Source organism: Muntiacus reevesi, chromosome 12 (assembly GCF_963930625.1).
Source record: "Muntiacus reevesi chromosome 12, mMunRee1.1, whole genome shotgun sequence".
NCBI classification, from domain to species: domain Eukaryota; kingdom Metazoa; phylum Chordata; class Mammalia; order Artiodactyla; family Cervidae; genus Muntiacus; species Muntiacus reevesi.
In genome coordinates this window covers 22,306,442-22,328,657 of record NC_089260.1, presented here as the reverse complement: position 1 = coordinate 22,328,657, position 22,216 = coordinate 22,306,442, and the positions used below count along the sequence as shown (strand labels likewise).

The following is a 22,216-nucleotide window of genomic DNA, read 5'->3' as shown; positions in this document are numbered from 1 at the left end:
GGGTTCCAAAATCACTGCAGATGGTGACTGCAGCCATGAGATTAAAAGACACTTACTGCTTGGAAGAAAAGCTATGACCAACCCAGACAGGATGTTAAAAAGCAGAGACATTACTTTTCCAACAAAGGTCTGTCTAGTCAAAGCTATGGTTTTTCTAGTAGTCATGTATGGATTTGAGAACTGGACTGTAAAGAAAGCTAAGCATGAAAGAATTGATGCTTTTGAACTGTGGTGCTGGAGAAGACTCTTGAGAGTCCCTTGGACTGCAAGGAGATCCAGCCAGTCCATCCTAAAGGAGATCAGTCCTGGGTGTTCATTGGAAGGACTGATGCTGAAGCTGAAACTCCAATACTTTGGCCCCCTGATTCGAAGAACTGACTCATTGGAAAAGACTCTCAAGCTGGGAAAGATTGAAGGCAGGAGGAGAAGGGGAAGACAGAGGATGAGATGGTTGGGTGATATCACCGACTTGATGGACATGAGTCTGAGCAAGCTCTGGGAATTGGTGATGGACAGGGAAGCCTGGTGTGCTACAGTCCATGGGGTCGCAAAGAGTCAGACACAACTGGGCGACTGAACTGAGCAGCTCAAACCTGAACCTGTGCTGCTCTAGGGTCACCCTCAGTTAGTTTTCCCGGCCAAACGCAAGCTCCTTTAAGACCAGTCATTGCTTTTCACCAACACTTCCCTGTGTTTAACACAGAGCATGGCAATGGCACATAACAGATGCTCCACAGATTCTGACTGCCTACATGGCTTGTCACTTTCATCCACTGTCCTCTGTCCTCCACTACCTGGCTCTAGCTGAATTACCTTTACCTCTGCTGGACGTCATAAAGTCTTTAAGATAACATGGGACAAAAACTCCGGTGTGTAGGCATTTACACATTGAAACATACTTTGGGGTAAAAAAGGTGTCATTTGGCGAAGTTAGCTGAGCCACTCCTGGAATCGCTCTCTAAATACTGGCCCATGTATGCGCAGCAACATGAAAATAATGGAGGCTGAGAGTACAAGAGGGCTGGGGGAGTAGAGAGTATCAGACTTAGTAGTGGAGGGTCATTATGAGATGGACAAGTGGACAGCCACATCAGTTGAATTACAGCAAAGGGTTGGTATCTTTCTGTTGTGCTTCTTTTGTATCATGCTGAAAACTGGACAATTTCTAGCCTATAACATAACAAATAGAACTAAGGTTTATATTTAGTAGTTTAGGTAGCTCATTCTACAGAATTTTGAAAGTTCAATTAAGTTTCTGCCAGCAACAACCTCCTTACCACTCCTTGAAATAAGGGGGCTCACTCCCTGACCCCAAGTCCTACCTTCCAAACTACTGCTAATGCTGCTAGTGCTCCCAGTCCACACACTCCCTTCCTTCCTGGAGAGGCTTCAGGATATCTCTACAGAGGAAATTAAGGGGAACATTCTGGTTGGAGATGGCAACTAGGGCCCTTGGCTTGAAGCCACAAGCACAGAGCTAGGATATTGTTTTGAAACTGATGGTTTTGGGTTTTACACGGGTAGTTTAGTGGTTAGAAGAATCAAATGGCTGTCCACCTTCACTTCCTAACTTTGCTACTTAGCGACTGTATCATATTGGCAAGTTACTTAACTTTCTGCACCTCACTTCCATCTGTAAAAATGTAAATAACAATATTACATTCCTAAGATGGTTGCTGGGAGGAGTATGCAGACAAAGTATCTTTAAAAAAAGTGCTTAGTACATGGTAACTGCCATGCAAATGTTCATTCTTGATAATATTTACTTAGATTGCATATTGTAAAAATTACATGTTTAAAAACATTACATATATGTACATATAAAATATTTATATATGTTATATATGTATATCGGAGAAGTCAATGGCAACCCACTCCAGTACTTTTGCCTGGAAAATTCCATGGATGGAGGAGCCTGGTAGGCTGCAGTCCATGGGGTCGCTAGGAGTCAGACACGACTGAGCAACTTCATTTTTCCTTTTCACTTTCATGCATTGGAGAAGGAAATGGCAACCCACTGCAGTATTCTTGCCTGGAGAATCCCAGGGACGGGGGAGCCTGGTGGGCTGCCGTCTATGGGGTCGCACAGAGTCAGATACGACTGAAGCGATTTAGCAGCAGCACCATATATGTATATATACACACATATATAGATACACATCTTTTAAAAATATTTTTGAAAGGAAGAATTCAGGATGATTATCAGAAAAGGAAGCACTGATAGTCCTTCCAAGCACCCCTCAGCATTGTACCATCTCCCCCTTTGTGCTACAGACACAGGACCCTTTTTCAATTCTTCCTGCCTCCTCATGTCTCTTGCTAATTATCTCAGCTGCTGCTGCTAAGTTGCTTCAGTTGTGTCCGACTCTGTGCAACCCCATAGATGGCTACCAGCAACCATTCTTCCCCTCAGATCATAGCTTGACCCCTCTCACCTGTCCATGGATGACTGCAATTGATTCTGTACATCCCTCTGTCTCTGTCTCAACCAGTGTCAACTCCATCATTGTCTCCCTCTCGTAATTATTTACTAAAGACAAGACGAGGGTTCATGAAACATCTGTTGTATGTCCCTGTGTGACTTATAACCAATTCCCACCACTCTTTCTGACACTGTGTAACAGTGAAAGTGTTAGTCACTCAGTAGTGTCCGACTCTCTGAGACCCCTGCCTGTAGCCCGCCAGGCTCCTCTGTCCATGAAATTCTCCAAGCAAGAAAACTGGAGTGGGTTGCCATTTCCTTCTCCAAGGGATCTTCCCAACCCAGGGATCGAATCTGGGTGTCCTGTATTGCAGGCAGGTTCTTTACTGCCTGAGTCACGAGGGAGGCCCTAACACTGCAGAGTCGCTCATAAACTTGGAACCTTCCTACACTGTATTTCTCTTTGAGATTCTGCATGAAAGGGTCAAATTATTTTATATTTTTTTCAAGGTTCACACATATAACGTCTAGAGAAAGAAGTCATTTTGATTTTAACATGTAAAAAGATATTTTTCTTATACTTGTATTTCAAAGCTAGGAGTATTGCTTGGATAGCTGTAAATATGAATGTAAGTATCTTAACCTATATTTTCTAAATCCCTAGGTTACATGTAGGGAACACAATTAGGCATCCCTTCTCCCATTAATCCTCAGAGGTAAATTTTAAAATCAAGACATGGTTATGGTCAGATACGCATAATATCATAGTAGGCAGAGCAAACTTCACAGATTGAAGGAAGTTTTGGCTATAAGCCCAGTGCTAATACTAATGAGAAAGTCAAGCCAAGCAGAGTCCAGCAGACCTGGAAGAGAAGAAGCAGAGTGACGAACACTGACAGTGTTGCTGTAACTCCTAGCCATGAAGAAGCTGCCCTGGGAAACAGATGGTGGCGTCTGGCAGTCACATCCTTTAGTGTCGGGCATATCCTACCAGCATGCCAACTCTGTTTCCTTCAAACACTGGAAGCATGTAACTCTCCTTTCCGTGATGATGCGACCTCAGCCAAACGTCTGATTTAGGTTCCCAGATAGCTTTCTACAACAGTTAGAGGACGCACTCCTCAGGCCAAAGCAAGCAGTCTGCACCCTTAAAAGTTATACACATATCTTATTTTCAATTAGTAGTCTAGCAACCCAGTGTATTTTCCGATGGCAGTCAATATTTTCATGTCTTAGTTTCTGGATTTCAAAACAGAGAGCCAGACCCTATTGCACTAAATTAATATAGCTCTGAGAGAAATTCCCATAGAGAATTGATGAGTTACTCTGCATCTATATATATTCAAATATTTATAAGATAATATTTCCCAAATTGTAGATTAGAAGTGTTAGGACATATGGATGATTCACAAAGGTTAATGTGAAAAAGAAGATTAATGATTTCTAAACTGGGTGTAGGGACTTCCCTGGTGATCTGTGCTTCCACTGCCAGGGGTGCAGATTTGATTCCTGGTTGGGGAACTAAGATCCCACATGCCATGGGGTATGGCCAAAAAGAACAGAAAAATAAATAAATAAACCGGGTTTCAGTGAAATAAATCAATGACTTGCTTTGCATACCTTAGATTTCCTTTCCATACTCGCCAGTATGTGAGGAGCCCAAATTCTAAGAGGAGAATGGAAGCGCCAAATTGCACATAATTGTTATGAAACGGTGACACTGGTAAGACAAATTAAGAGTTTACTATAAAATCTAACGTGGAACACCTGTTGTAGCCAGAATTAAGGGGATCGTCGCATGAAAACATCCAAGAATTATTTCTGTAAAGTTCGAACTTTCAACATGGAAAGAATTCTAACAAATTTCAGACATATGAATTCTATAAGATACTCTCACAATTTTAAATTCTCTTTTCAAATAAAAACATTATTGCTATTGAATTACCTGCTTTGCATTTTTTTCCATTCATTCACTCAGCACACATTTCTAGAACATCCACTAAATTCTAAGAGCCTCTCTGGACAATCCACAAGACACCATCTCTGTTTGTGAGGAGTTCATTGTGTTTTGGGTTGCGCCCCATCAAAACATTACCTCAGATCAAGGCATCTAACTGAGGGACAAACCAAGGACAGGCTCTGGCGTCAGTCTCGTCCTGACGCTGCGAAGCAGGCCACACCACAGCCTGTCTTGAGATGCGATAATTATATCTGTGTTTCCATCTCCCTCTCCCTTTCCTGCTTCTTACTCATCTTCTATTTCCCCAGCCTCACCTCCTTTTTCTCTCCCCCGCCACCTCTTCTTTCTCCCCCTTCTCTGTTCTCTTCCTTTCCTCCTCTTTTTCTTTGGCATGCAATTTTTGTTTTGAGGATTCAACTCCAACACACACGTCTGCCAGGTGGTTTAATTCTTTTTTTAAAAAAATATGGATTTATCTATCGGCTCTGCTGGTCTTTGTTGCTGTGCGTGGGCTTTGTCTAGTTGTGAGAAAGCTCAGGCTCTGCATGAGCTTGTCACTGCGGTGGCTCCTTTTGTTGCTGAGCACGGGCTCTAGGCACACGGGACCAGCAGTTGCAGCTCGCTGGTTCTAGAGTGCAGGATCAGTAGGTGTGGCACGTGGCTGATGGGATGCCCCACAGCAGATGAGATCCTCCCAGACCAGGGATCAAGCTGGTATCACCTGGATTACAACATGAATTCTTAACCCTTGGACCACCAGAGAAGCCCCTGGGGTATAATTCTTTTAAATACATGTGTCCTTAATATCTCCTAGGCGATTGAAGGGGCTTACAAGTTGTCTAGAAACTGTTTAATTTTTAAATTTTAATGATAACTTTATTTTCATCAGAATATAAAAGTAAATATTTTATAGTAATAATTCACCCCTGAAATACTTTTTCATTTATTTTTACAGAAGATATTTCAACTTCAATTTTTTTTTAATTGAAATACTTAGCACCTAGTAGGGATCAAAGAATATATTCTAAGGCATCCTTAAAAATAGTTCCTTCAGAAACAACTCTAAACAAATGATCCTATGCTCTGCCTAAAGAAATTGCTTACTTAACTAAAAACAAATGCACACAGTTAAACTGCAGAAACTCGTCTTTAATCTGAGGCTATCTATATTGCCAGCACAAATTGAAGACAAGGATGAGATGGGCTCTTAAGGAAACAGAAAAGATTACCAGATTTTTCTGACATTCATATACTGAATACTGTGAATTTGTATAGTATCACTTATCCAGATCTTTATCTACAGAAGAAAAATCCAAAGTTCAATAAAATGCCATCAAATTCATCCATGCTAGTACAGCTCTTCATTGCCATAGGAAAGTTGTTGATTATTTGCCAGAAAAATATCTTCATGCTTTTTAAAAACCACAGCTTTTAAATGAAGTATAAGTCAAAGATTATTCCGAATGTCAGCTATTTAGAGATATGAATCTATAAAAGAAGTTTCTTTTCCATATTTAAGTTCTATTTAATTTGGGTAGATCTATTGAAATAGGAGGCCCGAAGGAAAGTATTGATGAGAAAATGTCTATCCCACCCTTAGAGCCAACCCTTAACAGCTTATGAGACCTGAATCTGGGAATATGACAGCAGAGAGGAACCTTGAAAGCCCATTTTATTCCCATCCTTCTCTTCCCCTAAGTGTGAGAGAAAGAAAGGACTGGATGTTACTGGAACTCAGCGGCAGGCTTGAACCCTTCCCAGAGGCCCCAGATCCCCCGGTGCTGAAAGTGTCAAACCTTTAATTCCAGGTTGCTTCCTTCATCCTGACATAGGACAACAATCTCTTGAATTGTTAAGTTCTCTCTCTGAGTTCTGACTGCAGAACTTATAAAATATTGTTTCATGATATATGTATATTTGAATTTAAAGTTAGGTAGTCATTCACTTACCATGACAAATTAGTTACAGACATTGCAGCAATTTCTGGAGGAGTCTTGTGGCACAGTCTTCTCTTGGTTTCAAAGTAGGGGATGAGTAGGTCAAGTAGACAAGACCGTCAGGAACTTTAGCTTTGCTACCACAATGATGCACAAACCACTTAGTTACTCACAGTTTGAGAAAACCTGGAAAGAAAAGGAAGAAGACAGTATCTTGAGTACCTAGTTCAAATGTAAGACTCTCATAAACCAAAGAAAATTAAACCAAGTTTGTGATAAACTGAATGAATGCTTTTTCTGGAAAATAAATTGAAAGATTAATAAAATGTTAATTCTCTGAAGCAGAAAATACAGAGGGAACAGACTGTATTTTAGAGACACTGAATTTATTTCCCTTTAGGGAAAAAATCCTTCAATCAATTATGTGCTCTAAATCAGTTTTATACACTTGAGATAAAAAAGATCAAGATATTGATTAGCTCATAGAAGATACTGAAAAAAAAGAGTTCCTGGGCACAAATTGTTGTTATATCCAAAGTTTTAATTTAAAAAAATCATTCATTACTACATCTGAACAGATAAGAATTTATACTGAACAACACATGGGAGATAACCAGTGTGTTTTTATGTAACAAACATTTCCACACATTTTTTGGAGCATTTACAGTGTACAGTGTTCTATGATTTTGAACCAAAATTTTCTTAGGGTACAGTTAACTCCATGGTGCTACGTTAGGCTATTTCATTAGTTCAGGCCATAAATCTGTTGACAAATATTCATTGAACATATACTATGTTTAGGCTATCCTAGGTAGAGCTCAGGAATACAGACACATGAATAAAACGGCACATGAATAAAATATTGTTTCTGCCACCAAAAATGTTTAATACAAAAAAGATAATTATAATAAAATAGGGCAAGAAAAATTTATACAGAGTGCATGGGAATACAGAAGTGGGGCTTCTAGGCCACTATTAAGAGATTTTTGGAAAGATTTCTAAGAAAATATGTCCCATACTAATACCACCAAATCTTGTTGCAAGTTTCAAAAAAAAAAAAAATTAAAGTGACAGAATAGGCAGAATTTATCCCTTTCTCATAGAAACCAATCTTGAGTCTCAAGAAGGCCAAGGTGGATATGGCAACTTCATGGACACCAGGTATGCAGGCTCCTTTTTTGTTTCACCATTCTCAACAGATGGTTCCCCATCATGCTCGAAGTGGCTGCTGACTCCAGGGAGTGGGTCTGGGTCCAGGTGGCAGAAAACAGGACGAGAGAAAGCAGGATGCATCCTAAGATTTACACATGGAATTTCCACTTGCATCTCATTGGCTGGAATGTAGTCAGATGACCATTCCTAGTTTAAGGAAGACTAGAAAACGCAGCCATTATTCCAGACAGTCTTCTGTTTAGCCACAAACCAAGGTGTCTATCAGAAAGCAAGTGGAGTGGGCGGAGTGGGCCTTGAGAGAAAATTAGCACTGTCTGCCATCATGTTTGAGATTCTGTGATCTTTACCCCCAATACTTTATGATGTTATACCTACTGCAAAGTGGCAAACATGGGACAGAGGGGAATTGGAACTGATCCATGTTCATGGGTAATTTTACATATTTTACACATAATTTTAAATATCAAGCTTCCTCAGTTTTCTTAAATCATTCATAGATTCAAAAAAATGTTTTCTGGCCCTACTATTTACCAAGCCTGAACTAAGGACACAAAGATTAATAAAATACAGTCTTTGCTCAGAAAGAATTCACTGTCTAACACAGAAACCATCATATAAAAAATAAAATACTCTCTAAAAATTGCTCTGTATGTTCAAAGGCATACAAGGAGCTATAGGGGAATAGAGAAAGTACCATAATTCTAATATTCTAATTGTAAGAGATTCTGACTGCCAGTGAAGTAAGCAGCTAGAAAGTCTATATCCTAAATCATCTTGCAAGCCAAGAAGGTTTCAAGTCCATCCTGCCCATGGTTAATTTTTAAAATATATGGGGGCTTATGTTTACTAAGGATATAAGAACTTTACATTCTCCTCCTCAAACTGGTAACTGAAAACGCTCGTAATTTATGTTCACTGAGTCTTATCAAGGGTTTGGTTATGGCCCCTCTCCTCTCCCCCCAAAATGTATGTAATACTGTCTGACACAATTCATCCTTCTAGAAATTCTTAATTCTATCTTTAGAGAAATATAATATATCTGGATGTTATTATTTTAATACCTAACTAAATTATGCTTACTGAATTATACTTTGGGGTTTTGCCAAGAGTTTGCACTGAGGGACATCATTAAAGAAAATAATGAGTAAACAAGCAAAAAACAGGCCTGTGAAATCAGCTATTAGGTTCAGCAAAATATTAGTCAGCACAAAAATACTGCTCTTGCAAGCATTCAGTGGAAAAATGTGTCAGTTTTCAACACCAGAAAAACTACTGTTCTAAATTTCTGGTTTCTGTCAATATGGTTTGCTTGATCTCTATTCAATAATGCAGAGAAATAGAGGAAACCAATAGAATGATTAGACTAGAAATCTCTTCAAGAAACTTGGAGATATAAAGGGAACATTTTATGCAAGGATGGGCAAGAAAAAGGACAGAAATGGTAAGGATCTAACAGAAGCAGAAGAGATAAAGAAGAAGTGACAAGAATACATATTGGACCTATAAAAGAAGGTCTTAATGACCCAGATAACCACGATAGCGTGGCCACTCACGTAGAACCAGATCTTCTGTAGTGTGAAGTGAAGTGGGCCTTAGGAAGCATCATTACAAACAAAGCTAGCAGAGGTGATAGAATTCCAGCTGAGCTATTTCAAATCCTAAAGGATAATGCTGCTAAAGTGCTGCACTAAAAATGTCAGAAAACTTAGAAAACTCAGTGGCCACAGGACTGGCAAAGTTAGTTTTCATTCCAATTCCAAAGAAGGGCAATGCCAAAGAATGTTCAAACTACTCTACGATTGCTCTTGTTTCACATTATAGCAAAATGATGCTCAAAATCCTTCAAGCTAGGCTTTAGCAGTACCTGAATCAAGAACTCCCAGATGTACAAGGTGGGTTTCAAAGAGGCAGAGGAATTGGAGATTGAACTGCCAATATCCTTTGGATCACAGAAAAAGCAAGAGAGTTCCAGAAAGACATCTACTTCTGCTTCACTGACTATGCTGAAATCTTTGTGTGGATCAAAACAAACTGTGAAAAATTCTTCAAGAGATGAGAGTACCAGACCACTTTACCTGTCTCCTGAGAAATCTATGTGCAAGTCAAGAAGCAATAGTTGGAACCCAGACATGGAACAACAGACTGGTTCCAAGTTGGGAAAGGAGTACATCAAGGCTATATATTATTTTCCTGCTTACTTAACTTATTTGTAGAGTACATCATACGAAATGCCAGACTGGATGAATCACAAGATGGGATCAAGATTGCAGGGAAAAATATCAACAACCTCAGGTATGCAGATGATAGCACTCTAATCACAGAAAGTGAAGCAAAATTAAAGATCCTCTTAGGAGAATGAAAAGGACAGTGAGAAATCTGGCTTAAAACTGAACTTTCAAAATTTAAGATCATGGCATGCAGTCCCATCATGGCAAATAGAAGGGGAAAAAGTGGAAGCAGTGACAGATTTTATTTTCTTGGTCTCCAAAATCACCGCGGACAGTGACTGCAGGCAATTAAAAGACACTTGCTTCTTGGAAGGAAAGCTATGACAAACCTAGACAGCATATTAAAAAGCAGAGACATCATTTTGCCCACAAAGATCTGTATTGTCAAAGCTTTTTTTTTTTTTTTTTTTTCTTTCCTGGCTTCCTTCATAGCTCAGTTGGTAAATTATCTGCTTGCAATGCAGGAGACCCAGGTTCAATGCCTGGGTCAGGAAGACCCCCTGGAGAAGGAAATGGCAACCCACTCCAGTATTCTTGCCTGGAGAAGCCCATGGACAGAGGAACCTGGCAGGCTAGAGTCCATGAGATCGCAAGAGTCAGACATGACTTTGCGACTAAATCACCATGTGTTTTTCAATAGTCACATATTGATGTGAGAGTTAGACCAGAAAGAAAGTTGAGTGCCAAAGAATTGATGCTTTCAAACTGTAGCGCTGGAGAAGACTCATGTGAGTCCCTTGGACTGCAAGGAAACCCTGAATATTTACTGGAAGAACTAATGCTGAAGTTCAAACATTTTGGCTACCTGATGCAAAGAGCTGACTCATTGGAAAAGACCCTGGTGCTGGGAAAGGTTGAAAGCAAAAGAAGAAGGGAACGGCAGAGGATGAGATGGTTAGATAGTATCACCGACTCAATGGACCTGAATTTGAGCAAACTCTGGGAGATAGTGGAAGACAGAGAAGCCTAGCATGGTATGGTTCATGGGGTCTCAAAGAGTTGGACATGACTTAGTGACTAAACAAAATCAACAATTCAACAACACATGGCATTATTGCAATTTATGCTTATTTCTTTGCTTTAACTTATGGGAAGCTCTGAAGCAAATTTATGACATGTCTTTAACAACTATATAAGGCCTTGGGCCTTGAGGTCTGCTTTTGTAACACCAATCCATTTTTCCATTTTTGGCAACTTTAATTTTTAACCTGTCTTGATACACACATACATATATACACTATACTTATGTAAATACATATAAAACCATTCTTAAGTCTGTTTTAGAGTGAGAAAAGACCACAGTTCCAGAGTTGTTTGCTTCTACAAAATGAAGAAATAACATGTAAAGAAATTAGATCCAGTATTTTAGATCAACTCAAACTAAACTGTTGCTTTTGTAAGTCAGATATCATCAGTGCGTGTGATCCAACTTGACATAAGTAAAGAATCAACCACTACAGCCTTCAGCCTGACTAAACCTTAGACATGCTTCTTTTTGACTATGGGTCCCTGACCTGCCCTTTCTTAGAAAAACTACCAATGTAAATTCATTCTTAGAAAAACTACCAATGTAAATTCATTCTCTGCCTCTTTGAAATGTAAATCTTCTTCCAGTCTCTGGCCAATTTTACAACCAAGGAAGGCCCTTCCTAAGTACCTAAGAACCAACCCTTTGAAATGTAACTCTAAAAGGAGATATTGCTCCACTCCCCATTCTCAGTGGGAGGACAGAAGTCTAACTTCCATAAACACCAATCAACAAAGATGCCTGATCACAATGACCTACCTCCACAACACCTCCACTGCTTTTCTACTAGCTCACCCACAGCACATAAAAACCTTTCTGCCTTTTGTTTCAGCAGAGGTGATTTCCATCTCTCTCCTCTACTTAAAGAAAGAAAGAAAGTGAAGTCACTCAGTCATGTCTGACTGTTTGTGACTCAGTGGACTGTAGCCTACCAGGTTCCTGATTCTCCAGGCAAGAGTACTGGAGTGGGTTGCCATTTCCTTCTCCAGGGGATCTTCCCAACCCAAGGATCGAACTCAGGTCTCCCGCATTGCAGGCAGAAGCTTTACCCTCTGAGCCGCCAGGGAAGTCCCGCCTCTACTGAAACAGTCTTGAATTAAATTGGCCTTGCCAGTCGAACTCTGGTTCAATTTTTCTTTGAGAGAGTCTTGTTTTTAGTCCTTAAAGTTCAGAAAATTTTCCTAAGCTGCTGGCAATATTGTTAAAAACGGCAATGTTTTCTTAATCTACTTTACCTGCAGGCACTATCAACTTGGATTTCAATAAGTTTATAATAAACGTGGATTTGTTAAAAAAAAAAAAAAAAAACAGACAAACAAAAAAAACTAGAGAATTGCATTTTAATGTAGACTGCATACAAATAAAATATTTGAACAAAAAAAAATCATAGTGACCATTGATAATTGAGGCTTCCCAAGTGGCAATACTGGAAAAGAATCTGCCTGCAAAGCAGGAGGCCCAAGTCCAATCCCTGGACCAGGAAGATCCCCTAGAGAGGGGAATGGCTCCCCACTCCAGTATTTTTGCCTGGAGAATCCCATGAACAGGGGAGTCTGGAGGGCTACAGTCCATAGGGTCGCAAAGAGCTGATATGACTGAACTGACTCAGTGTGCGTGCAGAATTACTATGACACTAGCTTTGGTATTAGGTCATCTTTTATTTTTATTTGCATCTTATAACTAAATGACTTATTTCTTCAAGGATATACACCTTGAGGCACTCAATAAAGTTTAGTGAGTTAAAAAACACATGCACAAAAAGCCCTTTATGTTTACATTTCTATGAAGCAGAGGTTTTCAGAGGCCTTGAGAGTGGGCTTGTTATTCTTTTAAATGGCATTTAAATGATTCATTGTTTATCAATACTACCTTTCCAGAAAAAATATATTTATGATCTTCAGGGAAGTTTAAATTTTCCATTTATTGTGATGATTCACAATTTTTATTCTAATCCCACTATCAGTCTCCACACTGAAGTATGAATTTATAGCTTTCAGCCAAAATTCTACCATTACTAAGAGCCACATTCCACCCCTTTGTCAAAAGGAAAAAAGAACATATCTTCATGGTTATATAAATGTTTCAAAATATATGGAATAATTTGACTTTCCCTGAATGCCAAGCCAGGACTTATAAGTATAGGCACAATTGTTCTCTCTAGGTTAATGTTTTAGCACAATATTAAGGAAAATGGTATGTGAATTTAATACTAGACCCCTCACTTGGCATAGTCATTAAAAATGTGAATAACACCTAAAAAAATAAGGATTATTGGGATTATACTTTACCAAACAAATTATTTTAATAGTGTTATTCATGAGTAACATTCTAGACTTCAAAATCCAGCTGAAAGGAATATGGTATTTTCATATGCTCATTTAGTTGAAATTACTTTGCCATTTAGTAAAAGAACTTCTGTAAAGTGATCTGACTTAAGCAAAACAGGCATTTTTATAACCTAGTCCATACATAAACAGATGCTTTTATATCTTTAAGATGCTAAAATTCCATGAACATCAGCTTAAGGAACCTACCATATAATAAAAGTATGTTTTTATATACCCTATACTTAAGACAATAAACATATAAAAATATTTGGAATAGGAAAGGAAAAAGGGTTTTTCACTAAAAACCCTATTGAGTGCTACTAAACATTATAGGATAATTTCAAACTGGGTGAGGCCATTGGATTTTGTTTAAATGATGTACAGGTGATGAGGTACACATATATTCTAATTTCACTAAAAACATTTTAAGAAATAATAGGCATAAAGAGAAGAATAAAAGGCATTAAGTACGGAAAGAACAGTTTTATGCCAAAGATTCAAAATAAATGTTAGCGAAGCAAATTGTCAAGAAGATATTCAAACATTTTGAGTTTTACAGAGGGGCTTCCTTTTTATTACTAAGTAAGTAAATAAGTGTTAGTTACTCAGTCATGCCCGACTCTTTGTGACCCCATGGACTGCAGCCCACCAGGCTCCTCTGTCCATGAGATTTTCCAGGCAAGGATAATGGAGTGGGTTGCCATTTCCTTCTCCAGGGGGTCTTCCCAACACAGGGATGGAACCCAGGTCTGCTGCACTGCAGGCAAATTCTTTACCGATTGAGCTATAAGGGAAGCCCATTTTTTAAAATTATTATATAAAATCAAAGGCCTTTTCTTGCTTTCTGGTTCCCCTACAAACTAATACTGATATCCAAACCTAGACAGATTCCCTACTCTGGTTGATCTTGTTTGCTTACAATGCTCATTCCAGAGCCCTGACGATACTACAAAGTTCTGATTCTTCTCCATGGCCTGACATTTTCTTCCCCTTCTAACTGCATGTATCCAAATTCTTCAAGGATCAAGACAAGGTCCAGATGCTGTGAACTCCTGTCTCATAGTTTCGGGTATCTCTGACCTCCCCTCTTTCTGAACTCACCTACATCTAATTTAGCAATCAAAATACAATGAGCATTAAAAGGTATACATAACCATTTTGTGTACATATTATTTTTATTTGCCAAAATAAAACTATAAGTTTGCATAGGTCAGGAATTGTTTTTTACATCCAAAAGTATCACGTATTCTCCAAAATGCTAATAAAAAATGGAAAAAATGTAATACTTTGGCAGCAATATGATTTGAACAAGTGAAAAATAACAGTTCAAATATTAACTTCTTGTTTTTATTCTCATACTTGTATTATTAAAATTTCAGGACCTCCAAGATTTCAGGAGAAAATAAGTCAATCTTTACCCTTAAAGGGATATTCTATGGATTTCTATCTATACCAAACTCTCTTTCTTTCTATCTACTATATAAAAGTAGCCTATACACACTTTTTTCCTGTACCTTGCTTTTTCACATATGTACATAATTATATGTACATACTTTTTCTGCACCTTGGTTTTTCTCACATGTAATTATGTGTCTATATACAATATTTCCTTATCAATTCACATACGGAGATGCCTCATTGCCTTTAATGGTTATAAAGCATTTCACTGAACGGATTTACTCTATTAGCCTGTCTCACAGTGAAGGAGATTCAGTTTGCATCTGATATTCTGCAATTACAAACTCTCAGTGTATACCTATGTATCTGTAGATGTAGATTACAATGCAGATGTTATGTTTGTGGCCAGTAAGGTTTGGAAGTAAGGTTTCTGGGTCAAATCTATGTGTATTTTTACTTTTGAAAGATACGGGTAAATTGCCTTTTTTGGAAGCTGTACCAATTTGCCCTCCTACAGGCAGAGTATAAACTTAATCTCTCTGACTTTACTGCTTCTGAGAGTACCAACAGATTGGTAGATTTTATAGATACACTTCTTGAAGTGTATACATTGTTCAAATCAGAAGTACTACTGTTTTACACACCCAATTAATCCCTAAGCCTGGTCGATTCTACTTTTGAGATCTTTGGAACATGTCCACTCTGGTTGTTTATTTTTTAAAATAGGAAAGTTAATTGTCCTCTTAGCAAAAGATTATGGTGAGAATTAAAATAATAATGCACAAAAGGACTTAATATTGCCTGGCACATAGTAAGAGTTTAAAAACATGACAATGGAAATGATGATGATGATGATAGTAATGATAACAATAAGGAGACACTGATGGTAACAGATGTCTGCCCCAGTACCTTTTATTACTCTACTTTGCCCTCACAGTAAAGCCCAAAGTCCTCGATATGGTTTATAAGACTTGAAATGATCTGATTAACATAGATAGTGTTTCTTCCAAACTTTCCTAACCCTTGTTAGGTGTAGCTCCCTCATAATATCGTGTTCTTAACCCACAATAACTTTTAGAAACAATGGTTTACTTCCTTGACATAGGTCTATATTTCCCTCTAAATTGTAAGTTCCTTGAGAACAAACACTAAGTCTCAACACAACCTAGTAAACCTAAAGCCTATCACAGTGCTGGAGACGGAGAAGAAACATAATAAATGTATGCTAAAAGTAAAGAAATAAATGTCTGAAATAAATGTAAAATTCTACAGAATGCTGAACTAAAGCAGTGACTCTTTCCCTTTTAAACTATAAAAATATCATTTTTTATTTTGATTTTTATTTACAGGTTCCAGACTTCTAAAATGTAATCACTTTTTAAACTGATTTTTTATGTTTCTTTGAAACTTGTATACATCAGGGAATATTAATTATGGAAACATTGAGGTTAAATCATTTCATTTTTCAATTCTCTTTTGCTCCTCAATTTTATCCAAACCATGGCTTAGAAGGAAACTACGTAAACTAAGATCTTTCTGTTTGGATATGCAAAATGAGGTCAAACAGTTCTAATACTTTATCTACTTCTGGAATCATCACACAAAATCCCTAACAGGAGACAGATGTCTCTCTCTAGAACAATTCCGTGATTAAGGTCAGCATGGCTATAGACCAAATAGCCCAATTACCTTCCAAGTTGTTTTTATACCCAACTGATACTTGGCTCCCAAAATACAACCTTTGCAGAAGGTTGGGAAATCCCACACGTTACCACTTCATGTCAGCACAGATGGTAACCTTGGAGACAAGCTAATGCAAAGCTTTATGTGTCCTCTCACTGCAGTGCAGCTGTCCTTTTACTTGTATTAAAGCCATTTCATGGGAGATATTAGCATTCAATTGAGCATGTCAGTAATTGGTCTAAAAGCATTTATCACAAGAGACTTGGCTATATTTATGATTTTCCTAAGTACCCACTTCCAAAATATCCTCTATGTTCACATTATAAGAAGTACTTATCATAAGAGAAATAAAAGGTTATGGGCCTTAGAGTAATTTTTAAATAAATTAACACACTAAACAAAGATCACCTTAAAAGAGTTTGAGATTATTTTCTTCAGAATAATTGACTGCACTAGATACAATTAGGACTTTCTGAGGAAAATTCACTTCATTCTTATATGAACTACAATGATACATTTTTCACCTGTGTTTTTGTGATTTGATCTTATTTTCTTTCAAACCATAATACAGTCATAAGCTTCTCTGCTGCCTATATCTTCCAACTCCATCACTTCCTAGTTCTTCTCCTCTGTGTCCCTGATTCTGTACAATCTTTCCTATGACTTTAAACTATACCTTTCTCTTACTTCCTACCTTTAATGGCAAACTCCATGAAATATTACCTGCGTCCACTGCCTTCTCTTTTTCACCATCCACCTCTGCTTTCTAGTTTCTACTCCAATAATCTCATTACCAGTCAACTGATTCCAGTAGTCTTCTGTCAGATGCCACTCCCACTGTTCACTTGTCCTGAACTCTCCTTCTTTGACTTCTAGGATGCTGAAACATCCAGACTCTCCTAAACTTCACTGTCCTTCATTAATCTATCATCATTCCTCCATTTCCTTTAAGTTGAAATTCTTCAAAGTTTTGTCTAATGTGATTTTCCAAGTACATGATTCACAAAGTTCTATCTATGAATTTGATTTTTTTTCCTGACTTTCAGAATCATTTTTTCTATTTATTTATTAAACAGTTGACAAACCTTATTTCTTATTGTTATTTTACCACTTAATAACATCTCAAGTCAGTGTTTACTTTTTATACCTACTACCACCACCCAAGTTCAAGCTCTTATTATGCTTTGCCTTAACTATCCTTTTTCAGATATTTTTAGGTAACTGAAAACATATAAATAAATAGATAATTAAGAATACTTTAAAATCTTAAGATGGACCAGCATTCTAATGGAAAAATAAATTTTGTTTAAAGGTTCTTTGATAGTTTAGTGTTTGATAAGTAATATATCATTGTGTGGAAAATACCTGAAGCCTATCTCTTGAGTGCTAGTCTTCTCTGGTACACTGTTTTCAAATCACTATCTAGAAATGGTTCTATTGGCTTTGAACTTGTCTCTGATCCTCAATCCATATTAGAAATTAATTTTACCAAGGCAAAGCGCATATACATACAAACTCCTTATTTGGAAAACCTCAAACAACTCCCACCTCCTAAATACTACACTTGGGGTCTTCATCCATATTGTTTGGACCCTGTTTTCTGGCTTGTCCTCACTCAGTTGGATTACCACCATTTAGTGAACTTGTTTTCACCCTCTGCTGCAGGCCTCACACAGCACTCTGTACGTACATTGTCAGTTCAGTTCAGTTCAGTCGCTCAGTCCCACTCCTTGCGACCCCATGAACCGCAGCACGCCAGGCCTCCCTGTCCATCACCAACTCCCAGAGTCCACCAAAGCCATGTCCATTGTGTCGGTGACGCCATCCAACCATCTCATCCTCTGTCATCCCCTTCTCCTCCTGCCCTCAATCTTTCCCAGCATCAGGGTCTTTTCAAATGAGTCAGCTCTCCGCATCATGTGGCCGAAGTATTGGAGTTCCAGCTTCAACCTCAGTCCCTCCAATGAACACCGAGGACTGATCTCCTTTAGGATGGACTGGTTGGATCTCCTTGCAGTCCAAGGGACTCTCAAGAATCTTCTCTAACACCACAGTTCAAAAGCATCAATTCTTCTGTGCTCAGCCTTCTTTATAGTCCAACTCTCACATCCATACCTGACCACTGGAAAAACCATGGCTTTGACTAGATGGACCTTTGTTGGCAAAGTAATATCTCTGCTTTTTAATATGCTGCAAATAGGCAAAAATATTAAATTGAAATCTCAGTTCAAAATTCAAATTCTTCAGGTGTACCTTATTGTACCCAAGGGTAGCACTAACTATATAAGCCTTTTAAAATGTATGCTACATCTAAACTGCCTAAGGTTCTTAGAATTTACAATATTTTTTGATGAGTCACTAAAGGTTCAATCTCATGTGGATTGCCCAGTAGAAAAGATTGACAAAACACAGTTTATTTAAGAACAGAAAGATTTTTTTTCTAAATAAATCTTTCAAGTGAAAAAATATCTTAGGCACACTTAATAAATCTTCCTGTAGTCTCAGAACATAAGCACTTTAGTATTCAGGATTAACTTGGGAGAAGTGGGGAAAACCAGCCCATGAACACAGTACAGTTTAGGAATGTAATATACAGTTGTTGATTTTTCCCTGAAGACTTGCAAGCATGGCTTCCAGGCTCCTCATGGTTCAGCTCAGGTCACCTTGTTGATCCTCATCTCAAGCTACCCCCACCCTCTAGGCCTCCTAAGGACTGAAAACACGGTGCTTGGTTATCTCCTCAATAAACTGAACATGTTTATGACTATATGTTTCAGAACTAACAGACTGGTCATTATGTTCCTACTTCTGGGAATATCTCTCCCCTGTGGTCCTGAAGATCTATTTGTCCTGCAAAGTACAGCTCAAGTATCAATGCTCCCTTGCTATTTAAAACTTAGTAGAATGATGTTCCCTTCATATTTATACACTTCTCATTATATACATATTTCTATTGCAATATTTCCAGTATTCTTGCCTGGAGAATCTCAGGGACAGAGGAGCCTGGTGGGCTGTCGTCTATGGGGTCACACAGAGTCGGACACGACTGAAGCGACTTAGCAGCAGCAGCAGCAGCATTGCAACATTTTTCATGTTTCACCAGTGTTATGATTTGTCTGTTAAAGGTGAGCACTGTGTTTTAATAATATGATATTCTTTATCTAAGAAATAGTTTAAAAAAAACATGGACTGAAGTTTCTAGCCATGGATATGAGGAGCATCTTGTGTTGCAACAGATGGACAGACAATCAGAGAGGAAATATAGTAATATTTCTTTAAAATATAATTATTTATAGATATTTTATAAAAACTAACAAAGCCAATAACTTCAATAGCTATTCACTTATCTGAGTCCTAGCATTTCCTTAACAGTTTTCCCCAGTGGCTCAGTGGTAAAGAATCTACCTGCAATTCAGAAGACGTGGGTTTGAACCCTGGGTAGGGAAGATCCCTTGGAGAAGGAAAGGGCAACCCACTCCAGTATTCTTGCCTGGAAATCCCATGGATAGAGGAGCCTGACAGGCTACAGTCCACAGGGTTGCAAAAGAGTCAGCTAAGATTTAGCGGCTGAACAACAAAGTTCCTTAAGAGAAATAATAATTACATCTTATGTTTTTTTCTTTATTCCCATACTACTTAGCATGGTTTATTTTCCAGAAGGAACATTCAATAAATATCTGCTTAATTGATTTTAGTTGAATTGCTTCATTATTATGGTCACGTAAGTAATTGATTTTTTTTCTAATATTTCTTCTGTTTTTCCTTTCGTTTAACAGTGAAGTCACTTGCATAACAGAGACTCATTAAATATAAGGAAAAACAGTCTACTTCCAAGAGACGAATTCTTAAATGTTAAGAGCTTCTCTGTTAATAACCAAGTAGTTGACCCCTTCATGGAAATACCTATTTCGTAGGGAATGTAGCATCTTAGAGTGAGGTATTTTTATTAGATATAAATTACAGTACAAGCAAAATATGTGCATGTCATTCTTCACTAAGACACATGTTTTATTCTCTTGGATGTTATCTGAAAATACCCAACAGCATTAAAAGTCAGTTTACTTCTTCAAACAAGTCCTGCTGGTGAGCCTAGAAAACTGACTTTTCTCTGCTAGTCTTTGGCTTTCATTTTGCAGAGACAGACATGCTTAATTAAAACTGAAAACTGAGGAACTTCCACCTTTCAGAGCTAAACAGAAAGTTTCTCTAAACGTTACAGAGTATCACTGAAGTTTCAATGAAACACACAATCATTGGCAGAAGGATGGTGTTGCCACCAGCAAAGCAAATTAGGGATGGAAAAATAGCTCAGATATTCATGCTGAGATGTAAAAAAAAAAAAAAAAAAGGGTTTTCTTAGCTTATCATCCAAATTTTCTTTCTTCACAGCAGCACTTACTCAACAATTTCTTCATCAACTCTTAATTTATTAAATAAAAATTTACTCGCCTTAACCTCAAGTCTTAGTGTTCTAAGAATCCACACCCTTAAGAATTGTCAGAAATTATAACTCCTTGAATGATGACTAAATACCTCCTTCCTCAGCCAAAAAAGTTTTATGATTTGAGGACCACATAAGAGGCAACTTATTCTTCAACATTTCCTTAAGGACCCTGAGGTGTTCAGAGTTATGCAAATACATAAGGTTTCTATTTGTTGCTTGAATTGTTTTTTTAACATTACTTCAAATTCTCACTTAAAAGTTGTATCAGCTTATTTTTGGATATTTAATACCCTGGATCTTTTGTCTTATCCTCTGATAACATTCATTTTTAAAATGCCACATTTCACCAAGAAAATAAGTATTTATGAAAAAATTTTAGCTCCCTTTGTTGACTGTATTCTGTAATTCACTGGGAAAAACTGCTACAATCTCATTATCAAAAAGCGGCTTCAAATGACACTGCCTTGCATAGTTGTTAAATCGTTTGTATCATTCTTAGCTTGATGTTGAAACCTGACTTCTTTACCAAATGATCAATCTCTTTCATCCTCTTCTTCAGATCTTCAAAGCTATGTAGTACCTTCAGTAACATCTATCTGCTTTCAAAGATCATGATTATCTATCCATTGTATGAAGTATATTTCTAGCTTTTCAAGCATACCAAACTATGCTTGAGTGACACTGTGAAGCTTTGAAAAACCAATAATCATAATATAGAATTATGATAGACATTTTTATGAGTAGAAAAAAAAGCCTATGCATTATAGATGAAGACATACACATGACCAGGCTTACATCTTTTGTGTGTTCACCCCTTTCAATATACTTTCAATGATCCTTCCAATGAATGGAATTCCCTAGATCTTGTTCACTCACCAACTTTCTTCAAAGGCTTTTCTATTTCATTAGAAGACATTGAAATGATCTTATAAGGAGAACAGCTAAGCTATGATGGAAGAACACATTCTTGTACATGGACTCACCTGCAACTTAAATATTTCCATTTTTGCACTATATAAGTTTGTTACTTGAATTTCCACTTGGATGGCAAACTTTTAGTGAAAAATTTTATACATTATTTTAGCAAATATTTGGATAGCAAGAGTCCAGATAGTGAGGGCTATCTGTTTTGCAGGAATATACATGTTTAGTGGTCTATAATTTAAAATCTTAGCGTTAAGAAACATTGCCCAATTCATTCCTCCATGCTGTAGGCAGAATTGATTACTGTCAGTTAAGAACCCCTACTACTGCCTATAAATGTTTAAAAATCAGAGGGGGAATGTGGTCTGTAGCATCTGCCAATTTCTGTCATGTAGAGAATTCAACAATAAGGGGGCAATTTCAATCTATCAGTGTGGCATCATTGCCATAAGGAATGCTTATTATTGGTCCTCAGGCACCATGCTGGGGAGGGCTGGTAAACAACCTGGAGTACAAGGTGTGGAGAAAGCGAGGAAAGGGGGGAAGCTGAGACAAATTATTTAAAAAATGCAAAGAGAAACACTGAAGAAAATTCTTGGAGAGAAGAGGTCAGGTCAATAATAGATGGAAGGATGAATCCAATACAGAAAAAAAGACATAAAACTTTATTTGAGGCTTGACAAAAAGAGGTGA

At 37.7% G+C, this 22,216-nt stretch overlaps 1 protein-coding gene across 2 annotated transcripts in view; it reads right to left on the bottom strand.

Moving 5' to 3' along the window:
* Window positions 1–6,466, bottom strand: part of OXR1 (oxidation resistance 1) — a 395,731-nt gene extending 389,265 nt beyond the window's left edge. The window contains exon 1 of one of the 2 annotated variants that reach the window (XM_065903644.1): window positions 6,332–6,466. In XM_065903644.1, the coding sequence (XP_065759716.1) occupies window positions 6,332–6,354 (23 nt within the window). In that variant the 5' untranslated portion in view covers window positions 6,355–6,466. The remainder of the gene's footprint in view (window positions 1–6,331) is intronic. The other variant, XM_065903645.1, reaches the window with a different exon arrangement.
* Window positions 6,467–22,216: the final 15,750 nt, after the last annotated feature.